At 39.5% G+C, this 19,780-nt stretch overlaps 1 protein-coding gene across 1 annotated transcript; it reads right to left on the bottom strand.

The window, feature by feature from the left end:
• Positions 1 to 591: 591 nt before the first annotated feature.
• On the bottom strand, positions 592 to 1,382 carry LOC148843449 (17.3 kDa class I heat shock protein-like). The gene has a single exon (XM_088958720.1). The coding sequence runs from the start codon at positions 1,292 to 1,294 to the stop codon at positions 785 to 787; it is 510 nt and encodes a 169-aa protein (XP_088814846.1). The 5' UTR covers positions 1,295 to 1,382; the 3' UTR covers positions 592 to 784.
• Between the last annotated feature and the right edge of the window lie 18,398 nt (positions 1,383 to 19,780).

Here is a 19,780-nt window from a genome sequence, read left to right as displayed (position 1 = left end):
TAGCTCAACCCAAACCCACCCAATTGCCACCCATACCAACAAGGGAGAGCCCTGCCAGCAGCATCAAGAAAAACTAGAAAACATAAGTCCCAAGGGGGTTCCAAAAGAACAAAATCTTCATGATCCAATCGATTCCTATCTATCCGGTCCGCTGCAGAGTTTCCTTTTCGGTGGGTTTGCCTGTACGCGATTCTTGCTGTAGATCTTTGAGATAGATGCTTGCAATCTTCAAGAAAGACATTTCCAGGGGATCGCCTTATACGACAATGGACTCAGTTAACCTGCAAATCTAGTTTATGGGCCTCAAGAATCGCCCACATTGCAGCCACGAGATTGTTATGTTGCTAATTTTGCCTAACTTGATTTTTAGAACTTCGTCTTTGTAGTCACTCAATTCGATCAAATGCTTTCAAGTGATCGAACTTTTTCTGCCTAAATGGTTTTTCCAAAACCATTGAACTTTTCTATCCATTTTATCGAGTTCAAATTTCTATCTTCCATCTCTTGATGGATCAATTGATTGTCCATTAACCTCCATCACAAAGCTATAAAAAAGATTTTTAATTTCTCTTAACAACACACTCTTATCACTTAACAGGGGAAAACCACAATCCAAATCTCTGTTTCATTGCTCAAAATCACTTTATTCTACATACTTTCATTCGTTTCTTTACAGACCATAGACGGAGAGACGACACAGAAAAGCCCCAAACATAGACAAAGCACACGAAGAACACAGACTCAACCAATAACCAACTCCATTATTTTGCGCTTCTCAAAAGCTTTAACCAGAAATTTCAATGGCTTTCACCTCGGGTTTCTTTGTCTCCTCCTTGGGAACTGTAACAGTCAGCACCCCATTCTCCATGGATGCTTTCACCTGATCCACCTTTGCGTTTTCCGGCAATCTGAATCGCCTCAAGAACTTGCCGCTGCTCCTCTCCACCTGGTGCCATTTGTCGTTCTTTTCTTCATGCTCCCTGCTCCTCTCTCCACTAATCTGCAGGACCCCTCCCTCCTCCACTTCTACCTTCACTTCTTCCTTCTTCAGCCCCGGAAGATCAGCCTTGAACACATGTGCTTCAGGGGTTTCCTTCCAATCGATGCGGGCATTGACGAAGGCAGAGGTTTCCCAAGCCGAACTGGGCACAGAGCTGAGGTTTGTGCCAAAAGGGAAGCCCTCGAAAGGGTCCCAAATATCCAGAGAAAATGGGTCAAAGATGTTGCTTCGTCGTCCGCTGAAGATGCTAGGAATGAGAGCCATTGGATTTAACAGAAACTCGGATGTTGTCATGGATTCGAGTCCGGATCTGCTCTTCACATAGTATTCCTCACACAAAACCTCTCTGTTCTAATTCTATTTGAATACGTATTTTTCGCCCAGCATATTAGAAATTAATGAAAAATTATTTTAAATAGCATATAGACTTCATTTTTTATCAAATCGCTTAACCCACTCACCCTTCGTACCTGCTCTCTCTTTTTTTTGTCTCTTCTTCCCCCTCCCCTCTCCTCCCACCACGTTGTTGATAGTTTCATTCCTTGTTGATTCAAGTTTCACGGTTCTTCTCTTTCTCCATCGATATGTTATTGTATTCCGGCCATCGATTCAAGTTTCTATCTCACGTTTCATCTCTCTCCCCATACTACGAGAAAAATGGTCTAAGTGGACCACCAACACCCGCTGCTTCATCCACTTCATCTTAGGTCAAGACCGCCAACTTAGATAGACAAAACTAGAGGTATCCACGGTTTGGTTAATTGAATCATGGCCCATTTTTGTAAACCGAACTAGTAGTACCAGTTTTTTCATTTTGCCAAACCAAAACTGAACCGGTACCACCGGTTAATCGATCTACCAGTTTTAGTTTTTGACCAGTTCAGTTCTTTGGTTTTTTATATTTATAATATATATTATATAAATATATGTATAATATTATATTATAAATAATAAATGATAAATAATATATTATAAATATTTTAAAAATATATAATATATTTGTAAATAGATCATTATAAATACAATATAAGTATATATTTATATATAATGAATATATATTTATATAAAATACATAAAAAATATGTGACATATTTGATGTTGTCATTTTCGGCAACGTACCAATGTTTTGTGATGTAAAATTTTTTTGGCTAAGTACCTCGTTATTTGACCCGGGGGTGACATGCCTTAGTGATGAAGAAACAGAGTTAATCATTCTCAAGATGAATTCTGCTGAGAGAAAGATGGGAGAAACAAGTAAGAGATAGGATTTTATTAAAAAAACACTTGATAACAGGGCAAAATAATATCATAAAATAACATAGGGGTAGTTTGGGGTTTTATAAATATTTAAACAAGCACATTTCAATCACATGGGAATCTTCTGTGAATTTAACTGATGGAATGGGGGCAAAGTGCCGGAATCCAGAAGAATGGATGGGTCTTTGTCACAAAATAAAGCTTGGGGGGCTAAGTGTAATTAGCCCCTAAGTACAGGGTGGCTGCCTGTAATTTACCCTTTTATGAAAAAGATATCCATAGACAATTGTTGTGCTTCTTATGAGAGTGGCTGCCTCTTATGAAAAAGATATCCATAGGCAAAGTGCTTCTTAAGTACAGGGTGGCTGCCTGTAATTGTTGTGCTTCTTATAACAACGACATCCATAGACATTTAAAATTAAAATTAAAGAAAAAAATATCCATAAAAAATAAACTAAGTTTCTCTCCTCTTAATGTCGGATTACAAATTTCACCATAGAAAACTTCTCATCATTCCATAGTTGCATGCATCAGGTAATGGGAAATCAAATTTTATGATATTCCTGTTATAGTCCTACGGTAGTCACACTCCATATTATCTTATTGATAGTTGCTCAATAATATAATAATTTTTTCATATTATCTTATTTATTTTACTTTATTAATGATTAAATGTTACAATTGTTTTGTAAATATTATTTAAATATTTATAATACTTAAATAATTAACTTTTTAGTCATAAATAATAATAATAATAATAACCAATAATAATAATAATAATAATAATAATAATAATAATAATAATAATAATAATAATAATAATAATAAAAGATATCATGTCAGATTTTGATAGTGTATTTGCCTGGTCCAACCAATCCCACACCTGAAGTGTAATAATATTTCTTTAGACCTATGATAGGTATTAGACTTTTGGAGTCCATCGAAATCCAAGATAATTAGGAGTTGCTTTGCGTGGGCCATGCCTGCTAATGCTATCTATGGACTCCAAAAGTCTGACACCTAATTCAACTTTGAATCTAATTATCTTGGATTTTGATGTTAGATTAAAATCTAAGTCTAATAAAAATTATTATTTTATGTATATATGCAGTATAATTATGTATACACATAGATATTATGTATAATTATATAAAGTTTATAATTGATAAACTTAATATTTTACATTTATATACATTTATTATACATATAAACTTTAAAAATAATTATTTTTTAAAACCTTTTTAATTTTTTGGTCATTTTAAGTACAATAAGATGGTTGTAGATTAAATCCGAGTTCAATCTAAAATCTGACATAATAATTGGATGCAGAGGCAGATTTAGAGATTTCATAATTTGATTTAATTGCAGATGCAACTGGATTTGATCTGAATCCAATCTGTTTATAGCCCTACTACTTGCATTATGTGTGGGATTAGTGAAAATCCAAGCTAATCTTTGCTCAAAGAAAATAGTTGATTGAGCTTGAAAATTTGTAGGTCTAGCATGGTTGGGCCAAGTCATAAATGATTATCCCTAAGTAGGAATCTTATGATATTATTATTTTTTATTTTAATTAATATTTATATGGAATGCAAATGCTTTGTTTTATTAGATCGGGTCCAACGACCCATCTATTATGTTAGTAAAGTATTGCAGGGATCAGAAACGAGATACTCGGAGATGGAAAAGCTAGCATAAGCACTAATAATCGCAGCTCGGAAGCTCCGCTTGTACTTCCAAGCTCATACTGTTATCGTCCTCACCGACAAACCTCTGAGGTAAGTATTGCTTAAGCCCGAGGTCTCTGGTCGGTTGACAAAGTGGGCCATTGAGCTCAGGGAGTACGACCTCCAGTACAAGCCACGAACTGCCATTAAGGCCCAAGCCTTAGCAGATTTCATAGCTAAATGCACATTTAGCTCCGAAGTCCCCAGGCCGGTTGAGCACAAGGCTCCCACCTCGGGTGAGCCTGAAGCTCCCAGGCCGGTCGAGTCCGAACCCCATGAGGTAGCAGCTAGTGTGGCATCTCTCCTAGCTTGGCCAACCGCGAGCTGGGATGAGGAGCCCTGGATCCTTCATGTAGATGGCTCCTCGAACCAACAGGGCAACGGAGCTAGAATAGTTCTACATGGCCCAAGCGGCACGAAACTGGAATACGCGCTACGCTTCGAGTTCGTGGCATCTAACAATGAAACAGAGTACAAGGCGTTGATAGCTGGACTAGCCCTAGCCAGAGAAGTAAAAGCAAAGCACATTGTTATCTGCAATGACTCCCAGCTCGTGGTTAGCCAAGTCACCGACGAGTATGAAGCTCGCGGGCCAACCATGATTGTTTACTTGACCAAAGTTAGAGAGGCCCTACTCGACTTCCAGTCACACTTCATTAGATAGATCCCTAGGTCGGAGAACGTTGAGGCTGACGCCCTGTCGAAGTTAGCCAGCACTAGCGACATCACCATGAGAACTGTGTACATAGAGGACCTGTCTCGGCCTAGCATTCTCAGAGGGTCAAAGGAGGTCGCTCTCGTCATTCAAGCAGAGCAGAGCTGGATAGAACCGCTCTCGAGCTTCTTGCTACACGGGACCCTCCCTGCAGATCGCAATGCAGCCAGAAGGGTGCAGCGCCAGGCAGCCAAATACGTCATGATAGACGAGCGACTGTACAGGAGATCCTACACGCTCTCCTATCTGCGTTGCTTGCGGCCTGTCGAAGCCAAACTTGTACTCCGTGACACTCATGAGGGGTTGTGCGGTGGGCACTTGGGGGGCAGGGCCCTTGCCTAGAAAGCGCTTCGACAAGGGTATTATTGGCCAACAATGAAGGCAGATGCCATTGGACTCGTTAGAAAATGTGACAAATGCAGAGACATGCCAATATTCACCACCAACCCACTGTCGACATGACCCTTTGCATAGTGGGGCATCGATCTACTCGGGCCATTCCCGCCAACAACGAGTGGAAGGACATTCTTAGTGGTAACAGTGGACTATTTTACCAAGTGAGTAGAAGCTGAACCCCTCGTAACGATCACAACCCGAAATGTTCAAAACTTCTTTTGGAAAAACATCGTATGCCGCTTCTAATTACCTCGGGTATTGATTTCTGACAATGGCAAACAGTTCGAAGACATCAAATTCCAAGAGTGGTGCCAAGACTTGGGAATCCGACAGAACTTTACTTCAGTCACACACCCTCAAGCAAACTGTTAGGCAGAAGTAACGAACAGAGCCATCCTCCATGGATTAAAGGCACGGTTGGACCGGGCTAAAGGATTGTGGGTAGATGAACTGCGGCACTGAAGCAGTAATCCCTACAGAGATCGAAGTGCCAACGCTGCGACTAGAAGCATACAATGATCAAACGAACGAAGATGAGCTAGGCACCAACCTCGATTTACTCCACCAAGTAAGGGACCTCGCGTACATCAGGACCGCAGCCTACCAGTAGAGAGTAGCTCGGTACTATAACGCCAGGGTCAAGAGGCGGAACCTCCGCGTTGGCAACCTGGTCCTTCGTAAAGTTATGGTACTTGAGCCCGGCGTTGGCAAGCTCGGGTCCAACTGGGAAGGTCCCTACCGAGTGAAGCGAGTGCTCAGGGAAGGAACATACAATCTCGAGACCCTCGAAGGGAAACAAGTACCTCGGGCGTGGAATATTGTCAACTTAAGATAATACTATCTGTAGCAACCGAGTAGACCACAAGCCGTTCCTAAAGCCCAAGGGCAAAAATGTCGAGCTAACATGACCTCGGCACAATAAGACCCAGTCGCCTTTGAGGCACGGGCAAACGTCAAAAATAGACTATAAGTCACCCCCAGAGCCTAAGGGCAAAGAATGCCGAGCTGACATGACCTCGGCACAACAAGATCCAACCGCCTCTATGGCATGGGCAGACTCTGAGAGTGGGCCACGATCCACTCCTCCAGCCTAAGGGCTAGAACGCCGAGCTAATGAAAAGACCTCGACAAAATACAATATCTAGTTGTCTCATCGACATATGCTAAATGCTTGCAATACCTATGGGACAAGCACTTTGGCCAGGAAACCTGTGACGGATAGCCCACCATGGCATGCAACAAGTTAAACCTATAAGAGACAACCAATGCCAACTTAACCCGGGTGCAGACAAGTCGGGCATGTACCCTACTATGTCACTCACCTCGGTGTATACAAGGCTACCCCTACTAAGTGTCAGAATACAATTCGGGACCACGATGGTTGAGGAATCCACACTCCGGGTAATCAGCCTAGTAGCCTAACAGTTCAGAGTAAGACAACCACTTCGGCAACTAAAAGAAAATTGCGCAAGTATTTGGCAAAAAATGTTCTTCATTATATAAGCTCCACTACACTACATAAATACATTCAATACAAAAGAGAGGGAAATCGAGCTTGCAGGCCCAAAATACAAGGAGCACCTTAGGGGTTTCCTCAGAAGAATCAGTCAGATCGGTGGCGTCAGCCTCCCCGTTGCCGCCATCATCTTCAGAGTCTGGGTCATCCGCGACCTAGCATGCTATGTCATCTGTGATGTTGAAAGAAGTAAAGGCACTTATATCCAGATCAGGGTAGGTATGCCTTATGCACCATTGGCCAAGCTTGAACCCCCTACGGTAGGCCTTTAACATTACGTTGTCGAACCTCGAGGACTTGACGTAGTCAATGACGGACTGAACCTTGGTCTGTTCCAAAGCATCGTGAAAGATTTCCGTCTTCTCCTCGATATTGGCCTTAAGAGACTCCACCTCGCGCTCTAGGGCCTCCTTGATTCCCTTGAGGGCATGCATCTCGAGCTGCGAAGCCTTTTGGGCCATTTTGAGGCTTTCCACCTCGAGCTTTAGGGCTTCATGACTAACTCGGAGCCGGTTCACCCCGACCTTCAGTCTGTCTCATTCCCGGGCCAGCTCCTCCCTCTCTAGCGCTAAGGTGTCGTTCAAACCTTTCTGGGCGGCGGCAACACTCTCCAATTGATGGACCTTGTCTTGTGTTGCCTTCAGCTCAGCATGGGCCACACGGGATGACTCCTCAGCAGCCAAAGCGCACCTCAGGTGTTTATCAGATTGGAAATTGAAGGCGTGCACTGCAGTGTTCGCCTAACAGAAGGAAACTAGTCAGTCAAAAATAAAAAAACAGGGGGGGGGGGGAGAGAGAAGAAGGAGAAAGCAGAGAGGTGAGATAAATTGCTTGCTCACGAAAAACGAACTTACCACCATGATGTGGGTTGCCGTGCGACCTCCGAGCTGACCTGGGGAGAGTTCGGCCCAGCTCATGACTTCTGCATTGATGATGCCCCTCTTGCTTCGGTCGAGGCTGACCTTGGGATACTGGACGCCGCCGCGTCTGCAGTATGCTGAGCTAACCCCTCTATAGCCTCAGCAGCTGCCCCAGTAGAGCTCAAAGCCTCAGCAGTAACCCTGGCTGGCTCGTTCTCCAACCCCCTTGCAGCCTTAGGTCTTTGGGGTGGAAAGTCACCCTCCAGATCTATCACTGGAGGGGCACTGTTGAGCATGGTCTCAGGGGCAAGAGCCCGGGAATGATCGGGTTCAGGGGAGGGAGCCCTCGGTGACTCCAAACGAGCCCTTTTGGCAGCCTTCTTGGCAGTCCGCTTCTTCCTCCTCTTCATTTGGTTAAGGAGCTGGGTAGCCGTGATTCTCTCTTCTTCGTCTATGGGGCCTACAACAAAGTTGGCGTCAGTAAATCCAAAACTGACTAGTAGATAAAAACAAAGCGCCAAAAGACAGAAATAAACCTACCCGAGCTCAAACCGGCCTGAGCGAGCTTCTCTTCGGTGATGTATTCCCGATGATCGAGCTCAGCCTGAGTTGGTCACCTGGGTAGCCACCCTCCAGCTAGTAAGGAAGGGCCATCTTGTGCTAGCATGGACCACAAAGCAGTCCCGCTTCCAAGCTGGGAACTTGCTCGGGAACTTATGAGTAGCTTAAAGCCTGGGCAAGGAGATAAGTAGTAGACCTACCTGTGCTCAGGGGGAGCGCTAGAGGCGCTCTTTTTTATCAGCAGTATGGAGCAGAGTATGTCCGCGTCCAAAGAGAACCACTTTTCATGGCAGAGGGAAATGGTCCCCACTAAATTCCTTATGGAGTTGGGGTGGAGCTGATCCAGCGTGATATTGAAACGCCCTAACACCTCGGGGATAAGGGGGTGAAGAGGGAGACGAAGCCCGCTGACGAGCTGTTCCCTGAAAATCATGACCTCAACCAGACCGTGCTCCTAGGGGAAATTACCACTGGGAAGGTTGTAGCTGTACTCAGAAGGAAGGTTGAACTGCTGGATGAGGTCTCGAAGCCTCTCCGATGTCAGGGTAGAGGGACCAAACTAGTTCGGCACCCGACCTCGATGGGAGGTGGACGCCAACTTACCCGAAGCTACTCGTGCTTCACAAACAGGTCAGGCCGGGGAAGGGTCACCGTGACTCGAAGTGCCCACCCTGGGCTCATCCAAAAAGCTACTCTCGCTAGACATAAGGAGGACGGGCTAAGAAGAGAAGAAAGAAAAGGAAAGGAAAGACTCAGAGACTCACCTGAAATAGGCGAAAACGAGCTGAAAAGATCCGAGCTGGAGACCTTAGACGCGATCTCAAGGCGAAAGATACTTAGCAGCAAAGAGAATGCCAGAACCCCGCTATTTATAGATGTGGGGCCCAGTGACCAATGGTCAGGATTGGATCAATCCAACGGACCTCAAAGAAACCGGCTGTGGGCCTCCCAACGCGAATTTAATTTAGCACGTTTTTTGGCGTCCGTACAACATAAAGTGCCTGACGTCCGCGCATGAGTTGCATGAGATGTTGGTTTTTTCCCGTAAAGAACCAAATGCCCAGCCGATCCAGCCATTGAACCGCCTAGCATGGCAGTGTGAGTAACCGAGCCAAATCCGCCCGGCAAACAATGAACTCCCCGCACTGGGTCCCCCCGTCCCTAGCACGGGGAGTGGGGGCAATTGATGGAGGACGATTTGGCTCAACCCCATGAACCCAGAACATGTGTGCATGATCTGGCTTGGTGAACAGTCCAGCCTAGCAGCATGATCCCGACTCGGCGTGGAGGAAACGCCAAGTCAAAGACAGTGAACTCGCTGAGGGCTAATACCTCGGTGAGTCAGTCCCCCGCCTAGCTCGGAGAGCCCGGGCTCTCCCCTAAGGGACGCCAAGCTTTTTCCCACCTGGGAGGGAGCACCTTGGTGCTTCCAGGTAGGGACCCATCTACCCTGAAGCACCCCAGTTTGTGGCAGCTCGGCGAGCCGCATGAGGGAAGGCAGGAAGATCTCCTACCTGACCGCAATACCAGACAAATCTAGTGACAACAGTCGTGTCCCTCGTCAGGCAGCATCGTGCCTGCCACCTTTAGAAGGTGTCTTACACCTGACAGACACGTACCCAGTAGTGGCGGCCCCACGCGTGCCACCTCAGCCCTGCCAATAACGGCTGCGGCGGGTTGGCAGTGACGGTTATACCCACCTTGCTATAAGGAGTTTAGCATCAATGGGGGGGGGGAGAGATTCATCTACGGTACGCGCGCTATCTCCACTCTTAGCCTTCATCTTCCTCATTGCTTCTCCTACCAGGAACTAACTTAATCATCGGAGTGTTCCCTCCGGGTAACTCCCTTCGGGAATTTTCTTCTTCTCAGGTATCTTTCAGGAGCCACGTGAGCACCAATTAAGAGTGACTGGATCGCACTACATCAATTATCTTTTGAGAGTTCACATCTCTGCCCCACAACGCCCCACAACACATCCCCGCCATGTATTGGGAACATCTCCCGATGATGTCTCTGGTATTATCATCGGAAGATGTTCTCAATACACAACGGGAATGTAGTATGGGGCGGAGATTTGATCTCATCTTTTGATGGTTATGAATTAAATAGTAACTAATTATTTAAGTAGTCTTTTTATTAAGAAACTTGTTCTTTATTTTCTTTTTTATTTTCTATCTTTTTATTATTAAACAACTCTACTCATGAATCTAATTGTGAATGGTGGTAGCTTGTGCTGTTAGGCAGGATATCTTATCCAAATAAATTAGTATAAATATTACAAATAATAATTACCTTTCTCCACAATTGACCTTTTCAAGATTTGCCAAAAGCCTTGTTTGGTCTCGTTATTGCTGTGCAACCCAATTATCAATCTAAATCAAGTTACCTTTAGAGAGATTAATGCTTGAAATGGGTAGAAAGGTGGAGTTAGTCACCTTCTAGGCAATATCAGATGTGGTTATTGTATTGCCCATGTTCAATGGATTTACATTCAACCAGTTAACTACGTTTACGTGTGCTCAACCTGATTTTGCTTTAGAAAACTTTTTTATATTTTCTGCAAGACTTTGGTGTCCATGTGTTTCTTGTACCTCAGGTACAAGTAAAAGAGATAAGAGGTTTTCAGTGACAAGTTTCAATTCATGCCATGTCTCGTGTGATCCTGACAGCCATTACCAAACCGACCATTCAAGCGTGGTGTCTTGTATGATTTCAGAATGGGCAGAATTATGGTTCAGCACAGTTTCTTGCAATCAGGCTTGAGCACTTTTGAGGAAAAGGTTTCCGTGATGTTTTCTCCATGTTATTCTTCTCAAAAATAGCTAACTTCTCCAAGCTTTATGTCATATTAATGGACTTTTTTATGGTACCCAATTTGATATCAAGACTCGAGAGTGACAACCATGATAATGTGTTCATATTAAACATCTGCTATGTAGTCGTGTAGATGCACTATAATAAACAAATTGTTGGTAGTTTTAATTTTTAAGAAACTGTTCGACCTAAAAGTTTAAACTGTTAAGTGAGGTCTTTGAATAGGTTTTTATTCTGTGATACACTCTTTACATGAAAGTCTGTTGGGTTTGAAGTATGAACAAGCTCAGACCCACCTATATATTATGCTAAAATTCAATTAATTATAATGGGAAAATGATGATTGAACATTAGACCATTTGGCTAAAGAGGCTCTGGTACCATCTCAAAGAGCTATTCAACTTAAAAACTTATTCATCATTGAGATGATACCAAAGCTTATTTGACCAAGTGGTCTAATGTTCGACCTTTATCACTCCATTATAATTAATTAAATTTCAACACAAGGTATGGGTGGGGCTGTAATAGTCACACTTCAAGCCGAACAGGCTTTTGTATGGAGGGACATGTTAAAAAATAAAAACTTATTTAAGGACCTCACTTAACAGCTTAGCTTTTAGATTGAATGAATCTTTAGATTAATATCCAAAACTATTATACAATTTTTAAAGGAAAAATCAAGATTTGACAAAACACCCCTAGTGATGGGTTTATCAAGCAACTTGTCGCATCATGATTGGTCACTTTGGAAATTATTCCACCTACCAAGACTTCTAGTTCTTTAGTCATCCTGATCAACTTGCAACAATAGTCTCTAAGTTGTCAATTAAGGTTGCCTTTTATTAGCTTCAGGTTTTGTGCTTTTAAAGCCCATTTTAGGCTTTGTCCATTGGGGCTTATAAATATGTTTGGACTTGAGACCATTGTGTTTTAAAAATAATTCTTAATTACCACATATTTAAAAAATTTTTTCATCAATTTTGATTTTCATAAAGCCAAAAACTCAAAAACAAAAGTTTATTCAAACAAAATCTAAATTGGCAATTTTTCTATTTTCTATTTCTGTATTATCATCTAATTTTGATTTGTTTTGTGCACTCTCCCTGGCACGTAAGATGCAAAGTCATTGTAAGCTATAAAGAGCACGGGCGGTAGCTACACAACTTATTAGTAAGGGTGTCAATGGATCGGTTTTGGATTGGACCCCGTCCAGTCTAAAATCAATTTGGACGGATTGAACAGACCAATAAGACATATTGGATTGGACCAATCTGGTTCAAAATATTTATTAGATTGGATTGGACCTGTTCTATCTGTAATAAATTTATATAGATTGGATTAAACCAATATCTGGTCCATTAATATAAGATAAGAATATATGTATCAATGGATCAGGTTTGGGTTGAAACCAATCTAAATCAAAACGAATTTGAACAGATTGGATGGTCCAAACATTAAATTAAACAGGTCCAAAATGACTCAAAATATTCATTGGACTGAATTGGACCTGGTCCATTTATAATGGACTCGCATGGAATGGATCGGATTGAACCAAATAGAGTACAATTGACACCCCTACTTACTATTATGGCTTGAGGCCAGTTACGTTTGTGCAATTGTATTCTGGACAGGGTTATCAATGCAGTATGCTGATTTTTAGCCTCAACAAATCAAATCATGGGTGCGGATTTGCCCAACCCTCAAGATATCGTGGCCATATTTGATTAGGAATGAAAAAGGGTAGGGTGGATTTTGCATGCCCCGTTCTCAATTCTGATTAAGGGTGAGCATTATTTAGTTAAAACCGAAATACTAAATTGAAAAATTTGGTTTCGATTTTTTTGATTTTTAGGTAATTTGGTTCAGTTAATTCGGTTTTTCGGTTTCGATTTTCAAAGTTAGAAATTGGTTAACCGAAATAACTAAATTAACTGAAATTTATTATATAATATGTAATATATTATATACAATATATAACATTTAATATATAATATGCTATATATTTATATATTAATCTATTATATATAATGTATTATAATGAAATTCAATTTCATAATATATTTTATAATAATATATATATTATAGGTTATAATATATAATATTTTATATATATTAATTAAATTCGGTTTTTAATTGAAATAACCGAAAACTAAACTGAAAATTTCAATTTCAGTTATTCCGGTTTTCTTGTAATTCGATTTTAGTTCAATTTTTAGTTTATTATTTCAGTTTTTAAAATTTTGGTTTATTCGGTTTGTTTTTTAACCAAATAAACCAAATGCTCACCCCAACTTCTCATCCCTTAAAAATCTCATAAAAATTTTCAATCTCAAATCTTAATTCAATTTCACTACATATATTAATCCTATATTTTATTACTATCTTTTTATTGATGTTTTTATTGGTTCTTTTTGCATAAAATTCATAAAATTAAGTGATTGAAATGACTTTATTATGAGTTGTGAGTTATGATTTATGATAGATCTTTAATGGGCTGTAACTGTTCACCTACAAAACAGTTTCCTTTTTATTGAGAAATTATATAACTCGTTTTTTAATTTTTGGTGAAATTAAAAAAAACTAATTTTTTTTTTTATTATTAGGAAACTTGGGACAAATTTCTACCATGTTTGTGCAAAATTTCAGAGGGGCAGGTTTTACTCTCCAAAGCCATATCCACTTATTTAGAATATTTCCTTTTGTTCTAGAAAACCTTGTTAAGAACTTTGCAGGTTTAATATCACTGAGATAAATTTCTGATATAAGATATGAAGTTTCCCATCTTGTTAGTGACAGTCATTGATGGGCTTGATAGTGGGTATTGATGAAGAATGCTTCTTTATGACAAGTCTTGATCTCCTATACATATAATTACGACTTCCATAAGGTGTATACTAACCAATGAAAATTCATCAAAATTTATCAGCGTTGGGTTTTGATGGGTGAAAAATCTTCCGATATAATACCTTTGTTAGACTGTTTTGTATACCCTTAGCTTCAATCTGATTTGATATACTTTTGATATTTAGTGTAAATAAATAAAGTGCATGTTTGATTCATGCTGTTCGGTATAATTCTGTGTAAAACCCTAAAACTGGACACTTATTGAGACTCGTGTTAGTTTTAAATGTTCACAGCCATTGGATAAGTCTGGGAAGATTTATCCAACCAAGGCTGATACTGGTGTGTTGCCAAGTGTTGGGATGGCCTGTCTCGGCCACCAGGGTAAGACCCAAGGCACATGCAGTATGGGATTACTCGAATCCTTGAACCGGACCGGATTTCCAGTATTGTCCTAAACCTTGGAGATAGATGGGCAAAACTGGAAAGTTACACCTAACCCCTAGGCTCGATTATAATACTTCAGTATGTGTTAGATCGAACTGTCTTTGATATGCTAATCAGTGAGATCCTTAGAGGGGGTCAAAACCTGGGCATGTTGGGGCAGTCTGAGAATTCATCTGAGTGGGTGATCATACGGTTTTGAAATGTTTGCAAATGGTTTTAATTCATGAGATCCATGTGAGTAGAGAGTGCAACACTGTTCCTTGCAGCCGAGGGAGAGGTCCTCTCTTGTCGGGCAGTGCCTGATCATTATGGGCTGAGAGGTTAAGTGTAAGGCCATTTAGGATAGTACCTGATGGGCTAATCTTATACCTGCCCAGAGTCCCTAGGTTTTTATAAGATGGCTTGGCCCAGGGACCACTTAATGTAAGTGTTGGGCCCATAGGGTCCATGATGGGCTTAGGGGTTCACTGGGCTTCTCAGTGAATTCGGCTAGGCCTTGTAATAAAAGCTGGGCTGAACCCATGTGGCTGGTGTGTAGATCAATGTTTGGGTCCCACACCATACAAAGAAGCCCAACTGGGCAGTAGATTGGAAACTAGTTAAGCACTAAACACTTAATGGGCCAAAAGCCCATGTGATGGGCTCAGGGGTTCACTGGGCTTCTCAGTGAATTCGGCTAGGCCTTGTAATAAAGGCTGGGCCAAACCCATGTGGCTAGTGTGTAGATCAATGCTTGGGTCCCACACCATACAAAGAAGCCCAACTAGGCAGCATATTGGAAACTAGTTAGGCACTGAACATTTAATGGGCCAAAAGCCTATTTTGAACTGGGCTGATATGATCACCCATTTATGGGGCAGATCTGAAATTAAAGTTAGCAAAATGATTGAGTCTTTAACCTTATCCCCTTTGGGAGACCAAATTCAAATCAGATTTGAATCTAGTAAACTCCTAATAAGATCAGGAGTAAGCTAACTTAATTTACAAATAGGATTAAGATCATCCTCTATCCAAATACTGATTTGGATTGGGATAACTCCTTCTTAGGAGGTTTCTTAATTAAGAAGAAAAGAGGAGAAACCCTAAGAGAACAAGATCAAAATTCGAACATAGGGTTTGTGTGCAAGAAATCATCTTGCGAATTGAGATTGGATCTCATACACACTCTAGAGAGAAGAAAATCAATTTCAGCCATATTCATCTCAAGAGTTCTCCTCTAGCTGCCGCCATTTTTTCTGACAAGATTTGATCTTTGAAGGAAAGAAATCAAGAAATCAGTTCTTGATATCAATTTTGCAGAAAGAACTGAAAAGATTTGGTGCTCAGAGTTTCTAGAGGATTCTTGCGAAGGATTTAGTGTGTAGGACGCACTTTGCTGGTTCCGTTCCACATACAACTGTGTCATCTTCAGCAAGAGCGGATCTTGGTGTTCTTTTTGGGCGTGGACACCAACTTTGGGAGATCTGGTTCGACTATGGTTCAAGTAGGATCCTTTAATATTATATTCTAAATTTAGGGAATATGATTCCCAGTTGGAATAAGGTAGGAAATTTTTGAAATTCGTCCACCCATTCCACAACCTTTATGGCATCCATATGACTTCCATAAGGTGTATACTAACCAATGAAAATTCATCAAAATTCACCAGCGTTGGGTTTTGATGGGTGAAAAATCTTCCAATATAATACCTTCTATGCTGTAAAGCAAGGCATAAATGTAGGAGATCTAAAATATTGTCTCATAACATCTAGGGGTGCAATTCGGGTTGGTCCAAGCCTGCCCAAGTTGCATCCCCTAATAACATCTTAGAATTCACAAATAATGAGATGTTAAGTATTAAATCTAAGAGGTTAATTTGTTATTATGGCTATGTTTGGTAAGAGTGCAAATGCATATATATATACAGTTCATGAAAATGCATGGTTTGGTTTGTATTGATAAATTTTGTATTCTAATTACTATTTGATTATGATGGATATGAAAATGAATTCAAGACTAGAATCTACCTTCATTGCATTGATAAACTTTTAGTGCAAAGGTTTCTTCCATTTTCTAGGAGCAAACTTTGCTCCCATTTTGAATGCAAATATGTCAGAAAAAGTAAATTTACTGTCATTTTCAGTATGAAAACTTGCTCAAATGGATGCAATTTCACTTTGGTTCAGCGTTTGTACTTGTACCAAATGCAGCCAGTATGATACTTCCAAATAAATGAAAAGGGCACATTTTTTTGTGACTCTAATTAAGGGATCATTTGGTTCCTTGGAACAGGTGCTTGGAATCAGAATTGGAAAGGCCCATTTGGATTCCAGCCATTTGTTTGGTTGGAATGAGATTCTGATTCTCATACTTGGTGAAATGGGATTCTCCCATACGGGGGAGAATGAGATTCTCCATACGGGGGATGGGAGAATGAGATTCTGATTCTCATTAAGTAAATAGTTACTGACAAAAAAACCCTCCAAACCTTAGTATTAATAAAATATTAGCAAAATGCTAAAATATTATTAAAGTAATAACAACAATAATAATTAAGTACAAAAATATCAATATAAAATAATTAAAGTAGTGATAAAATAATCATAACAAAAAACAAAGATAGTAATTATTAAATAATAATAAATTAATATTAAATAGTATTAATAAAATAACAATAAATATATAATAAAATAATAAATTATTAATAAACTTATAATAAAATTTTCATAATAAAGTGCTAATAAAATAGTAATTATATATCATAAAATATTAATAACTTCACAGTAAAATACTAAGATATTGGTTATTAAATACTAACTAAACAATAATAGAGTAGTAATAAAATAATAATACAACAAAAGTATAAAGTGATAATAAAATAATAAAAGAATAATAACAAAATATTAATGCACTGATACAAAATTGAAAATTTTGGGTTGATTTTGACTCCAAATGAACTAAATAAAAATAACGGGAATCCAATTCCGATTCCTATCTAAATCAAACAGGCATTGAGAATATGCAATTCTGATTCCAATTCCAATCTTGACAGTAAGCCAAACTGACCCTAAATATCTACAAGTCAGTGATAGATGTGATGTTTTAAATTTTGTGACCCTCAAAATGTGCAAGAGGTAGAGGATTCATGCGCGATTTAGTTGGAAAGAGCTTCCAATTAATTGGGTTAATAGCAGAGTGGATACATCTAGGAGAATAAATAGAACAGATAGGTTAAGACCCCTTTTCTATATATTTAAATAGGTCTCAATATGCAAATGAGAAGGATCATATGCTTGATCTTTGTTTGATACTCTATAACTGGTATATATACCCTGCATGGGATGAATACTGAGGGGTAAGGGTGTTAATGGCCCGATTTTAGATTGGATCCCGTCCAGTTCAAAATCAATTTGGATGGATTGGACGGACCAACAAGACATATTGGATTGGACCAATCTGGTCCAAAATGCTTATTAGATTGGATTAGACCTGATCCATCCGTGACAAATTTATATTGGATTGGGTTGGATTAAGCCAATATCTAATCCATTGATATAAGATAAGAATATGTGTCAATAGACCAGGTTTAGGTTGAAACCAATCTAAATCAAATGAATTTGAAAAGATTAGACGGTCAAGACATTGAATTTCCAAATTATTTCCAAACATTCATTGGATTGGATTGGACCTGGTCCATTTATAATGGACTCACATTGGACTGGATTGGATTTGGACCAAATCCAGTCCAATTGACACCCCTACTGAGGGGTTACAACCTTTAAAGCTTATTCTTTTGAGTTTTAAGCAATCCTTGATCCTATTTATGCTTTTAACAACTAAACAGATGCAACTTTTCAAAATTTTAAAAGAAACAGATTTGAAAGTTTCAGTAACAACATATATAACATAGGTTGGATCATATTCTTTCCAAAGTGATCTGATTGATGATCACAACTTGTTGCCTCTTCACGTATTGTGGATTGCATTTATAAGTTAAACTCTGTTATGTTAAAAGTCTTTTCCATCGAATTAATTCATACTCTCTATAAGTTTAATGCTTGTCAAAATGTATAATCTATCTCCTCATGACCACCTATCCTCAGACCCCTTCATTATTTCCATCTCTGTCAAAGACCATTTTGATTTTTGTTTTTATAATCAGAAGTCTACTGGAGTAAATCAGTGTTTGGGTGGTGGTAGCTTGAGATCCTATCTAGGGTATCTTACCTAAAAAATTAACATTAGTTTTATTTGATATTAACTACTTTCACCACCCCAACTGCCTTTTCAAGATTTGACTAAACTCTTTTTTGGTTCCTTCCTGCACTCTAACTCCAATAATCAAACTAAAGTTGTATGACTTTTCTTGTCTCCCCTCCTTGGTCAAAACATAAGCATGTTTAAATTGTATAGAAAGATAAGGATAGTTATCTGATTGGTAATTTCATTTAAGTCCCAATTTTCATTGAATTCATCTTCTTCCGATTGATGTATTTATGAGTTACGTATGCTTCATGAACAAGTAAATAGGATCATTATAGGGTACTGTGTGGTGACAAATTTTAAGTGATGCAATTCCTGGTTTCATGTAGAAAATATGGGTTTTTCCAAGCCAATACCAAACAGACCTTTAATTTGAACCATGAACTTGTTATCTGATTCCTCTGGATACAAATTACTGTGGCCCATCTTCTGAATAATGGGCATATTAATGCACAAATTGATAATTAATGCTTCTAAGCAGGTATGGCCAACCAAACGATACTGCTTATGAAAAGATTACCGAAAATTTGTTTTACATCTTGTCTCTAAACATAGTTTATTCTTCTATTTCCATGATAAACTAGTTTAAAAACTTGGCAATTTTTCTTTCTCTTTTTTACCCAATTTGGTCATAAGTTCTATTATAGCTGTATGCATGCTGCTGATATATAATGCAGATCTAAATTTTCTAGGTGACTATGTTTAGGATAATCATCATTAAAATCCTGCGTAAGGTTAAGTATATACTAAATTAGCATGTTAAGGGGTTGTTTGCCAAAGTGTATGATTTTGTTTTTGTTCTGAAAACCTTTAAGTGTATCTATACCTATCCCAAAAAGGTCAGAGCTGCACATATAGAGAAGCTCTTCATGGAAGAGAAAAGACAAACAGAAACAACCCATTATTACCTAGGTTCAACCTAAGCATTTCGTAATAAATAGAAGTACCCATTTTTTTTTGTAAAAATATAAATTCTCTAGCCAATGTTCATCAGGTTTTTGTCAAAATAAGTTTTTCTCTAATCGAGTATATCTGGTTACCAAACACTACTTTTTCCATAGTTTTTGTTAAAACCAATCAGGACCCAACACACATCCAAATCCACCCAACCACTGAATTACTTCATCCACTGGACTATGGAGTTCGCTTGTCAAATTCTGATTGGTGCTAATTAAGGAAATTCATACCTACCAAGACTCTTGTGATAATAATCTTGAATTCCCTAGAAAATTCTAAAAGGTGAATCAAAGTTCTTGTCTGACAAAAATTGCATGGTGTAGACCACGCCCACGTTACTAGCAGCCTCCATCCCTAGGCTACAATAGGCACTAGTGTAACACTGTAACTATCAAATTGTCATGGTGCTCTACCAAAACAAAACTTGGTGATCTCTTACATCAT

The sequence above is a fragment of the Nelumbo lutea genome, chromosome 8, assembly GCF_056320005.1.
Source record: "Nelumbo lutea isolate HS-2025 chromosome 8, American lotus-T2T, whole genome shotgun sequence".
In the NCBI taxonomy this organism is placed as follows: domain Eukaryota; kingdom Viridiplantae; phylum Streptophyta; class Magnoliopsida; order Proteales; family Nelumbonaceae; genus Nelumbo; species Nelumbo lutea.
The sequence above is the reverse complement of the archived record's forward strand: the minus strand, read 5'-3'. Positions and strand labels throughout refer to the sequence as shown.

Coding starts and splice junctions, on each gene's coding strand:
- LOC148843449 (XM_088958720.1), bottom strand. CDS start 1,294: ATGACAACATCCGAGTTTCTGTTAAATCCAATGGCTCTCATTCCTAGC.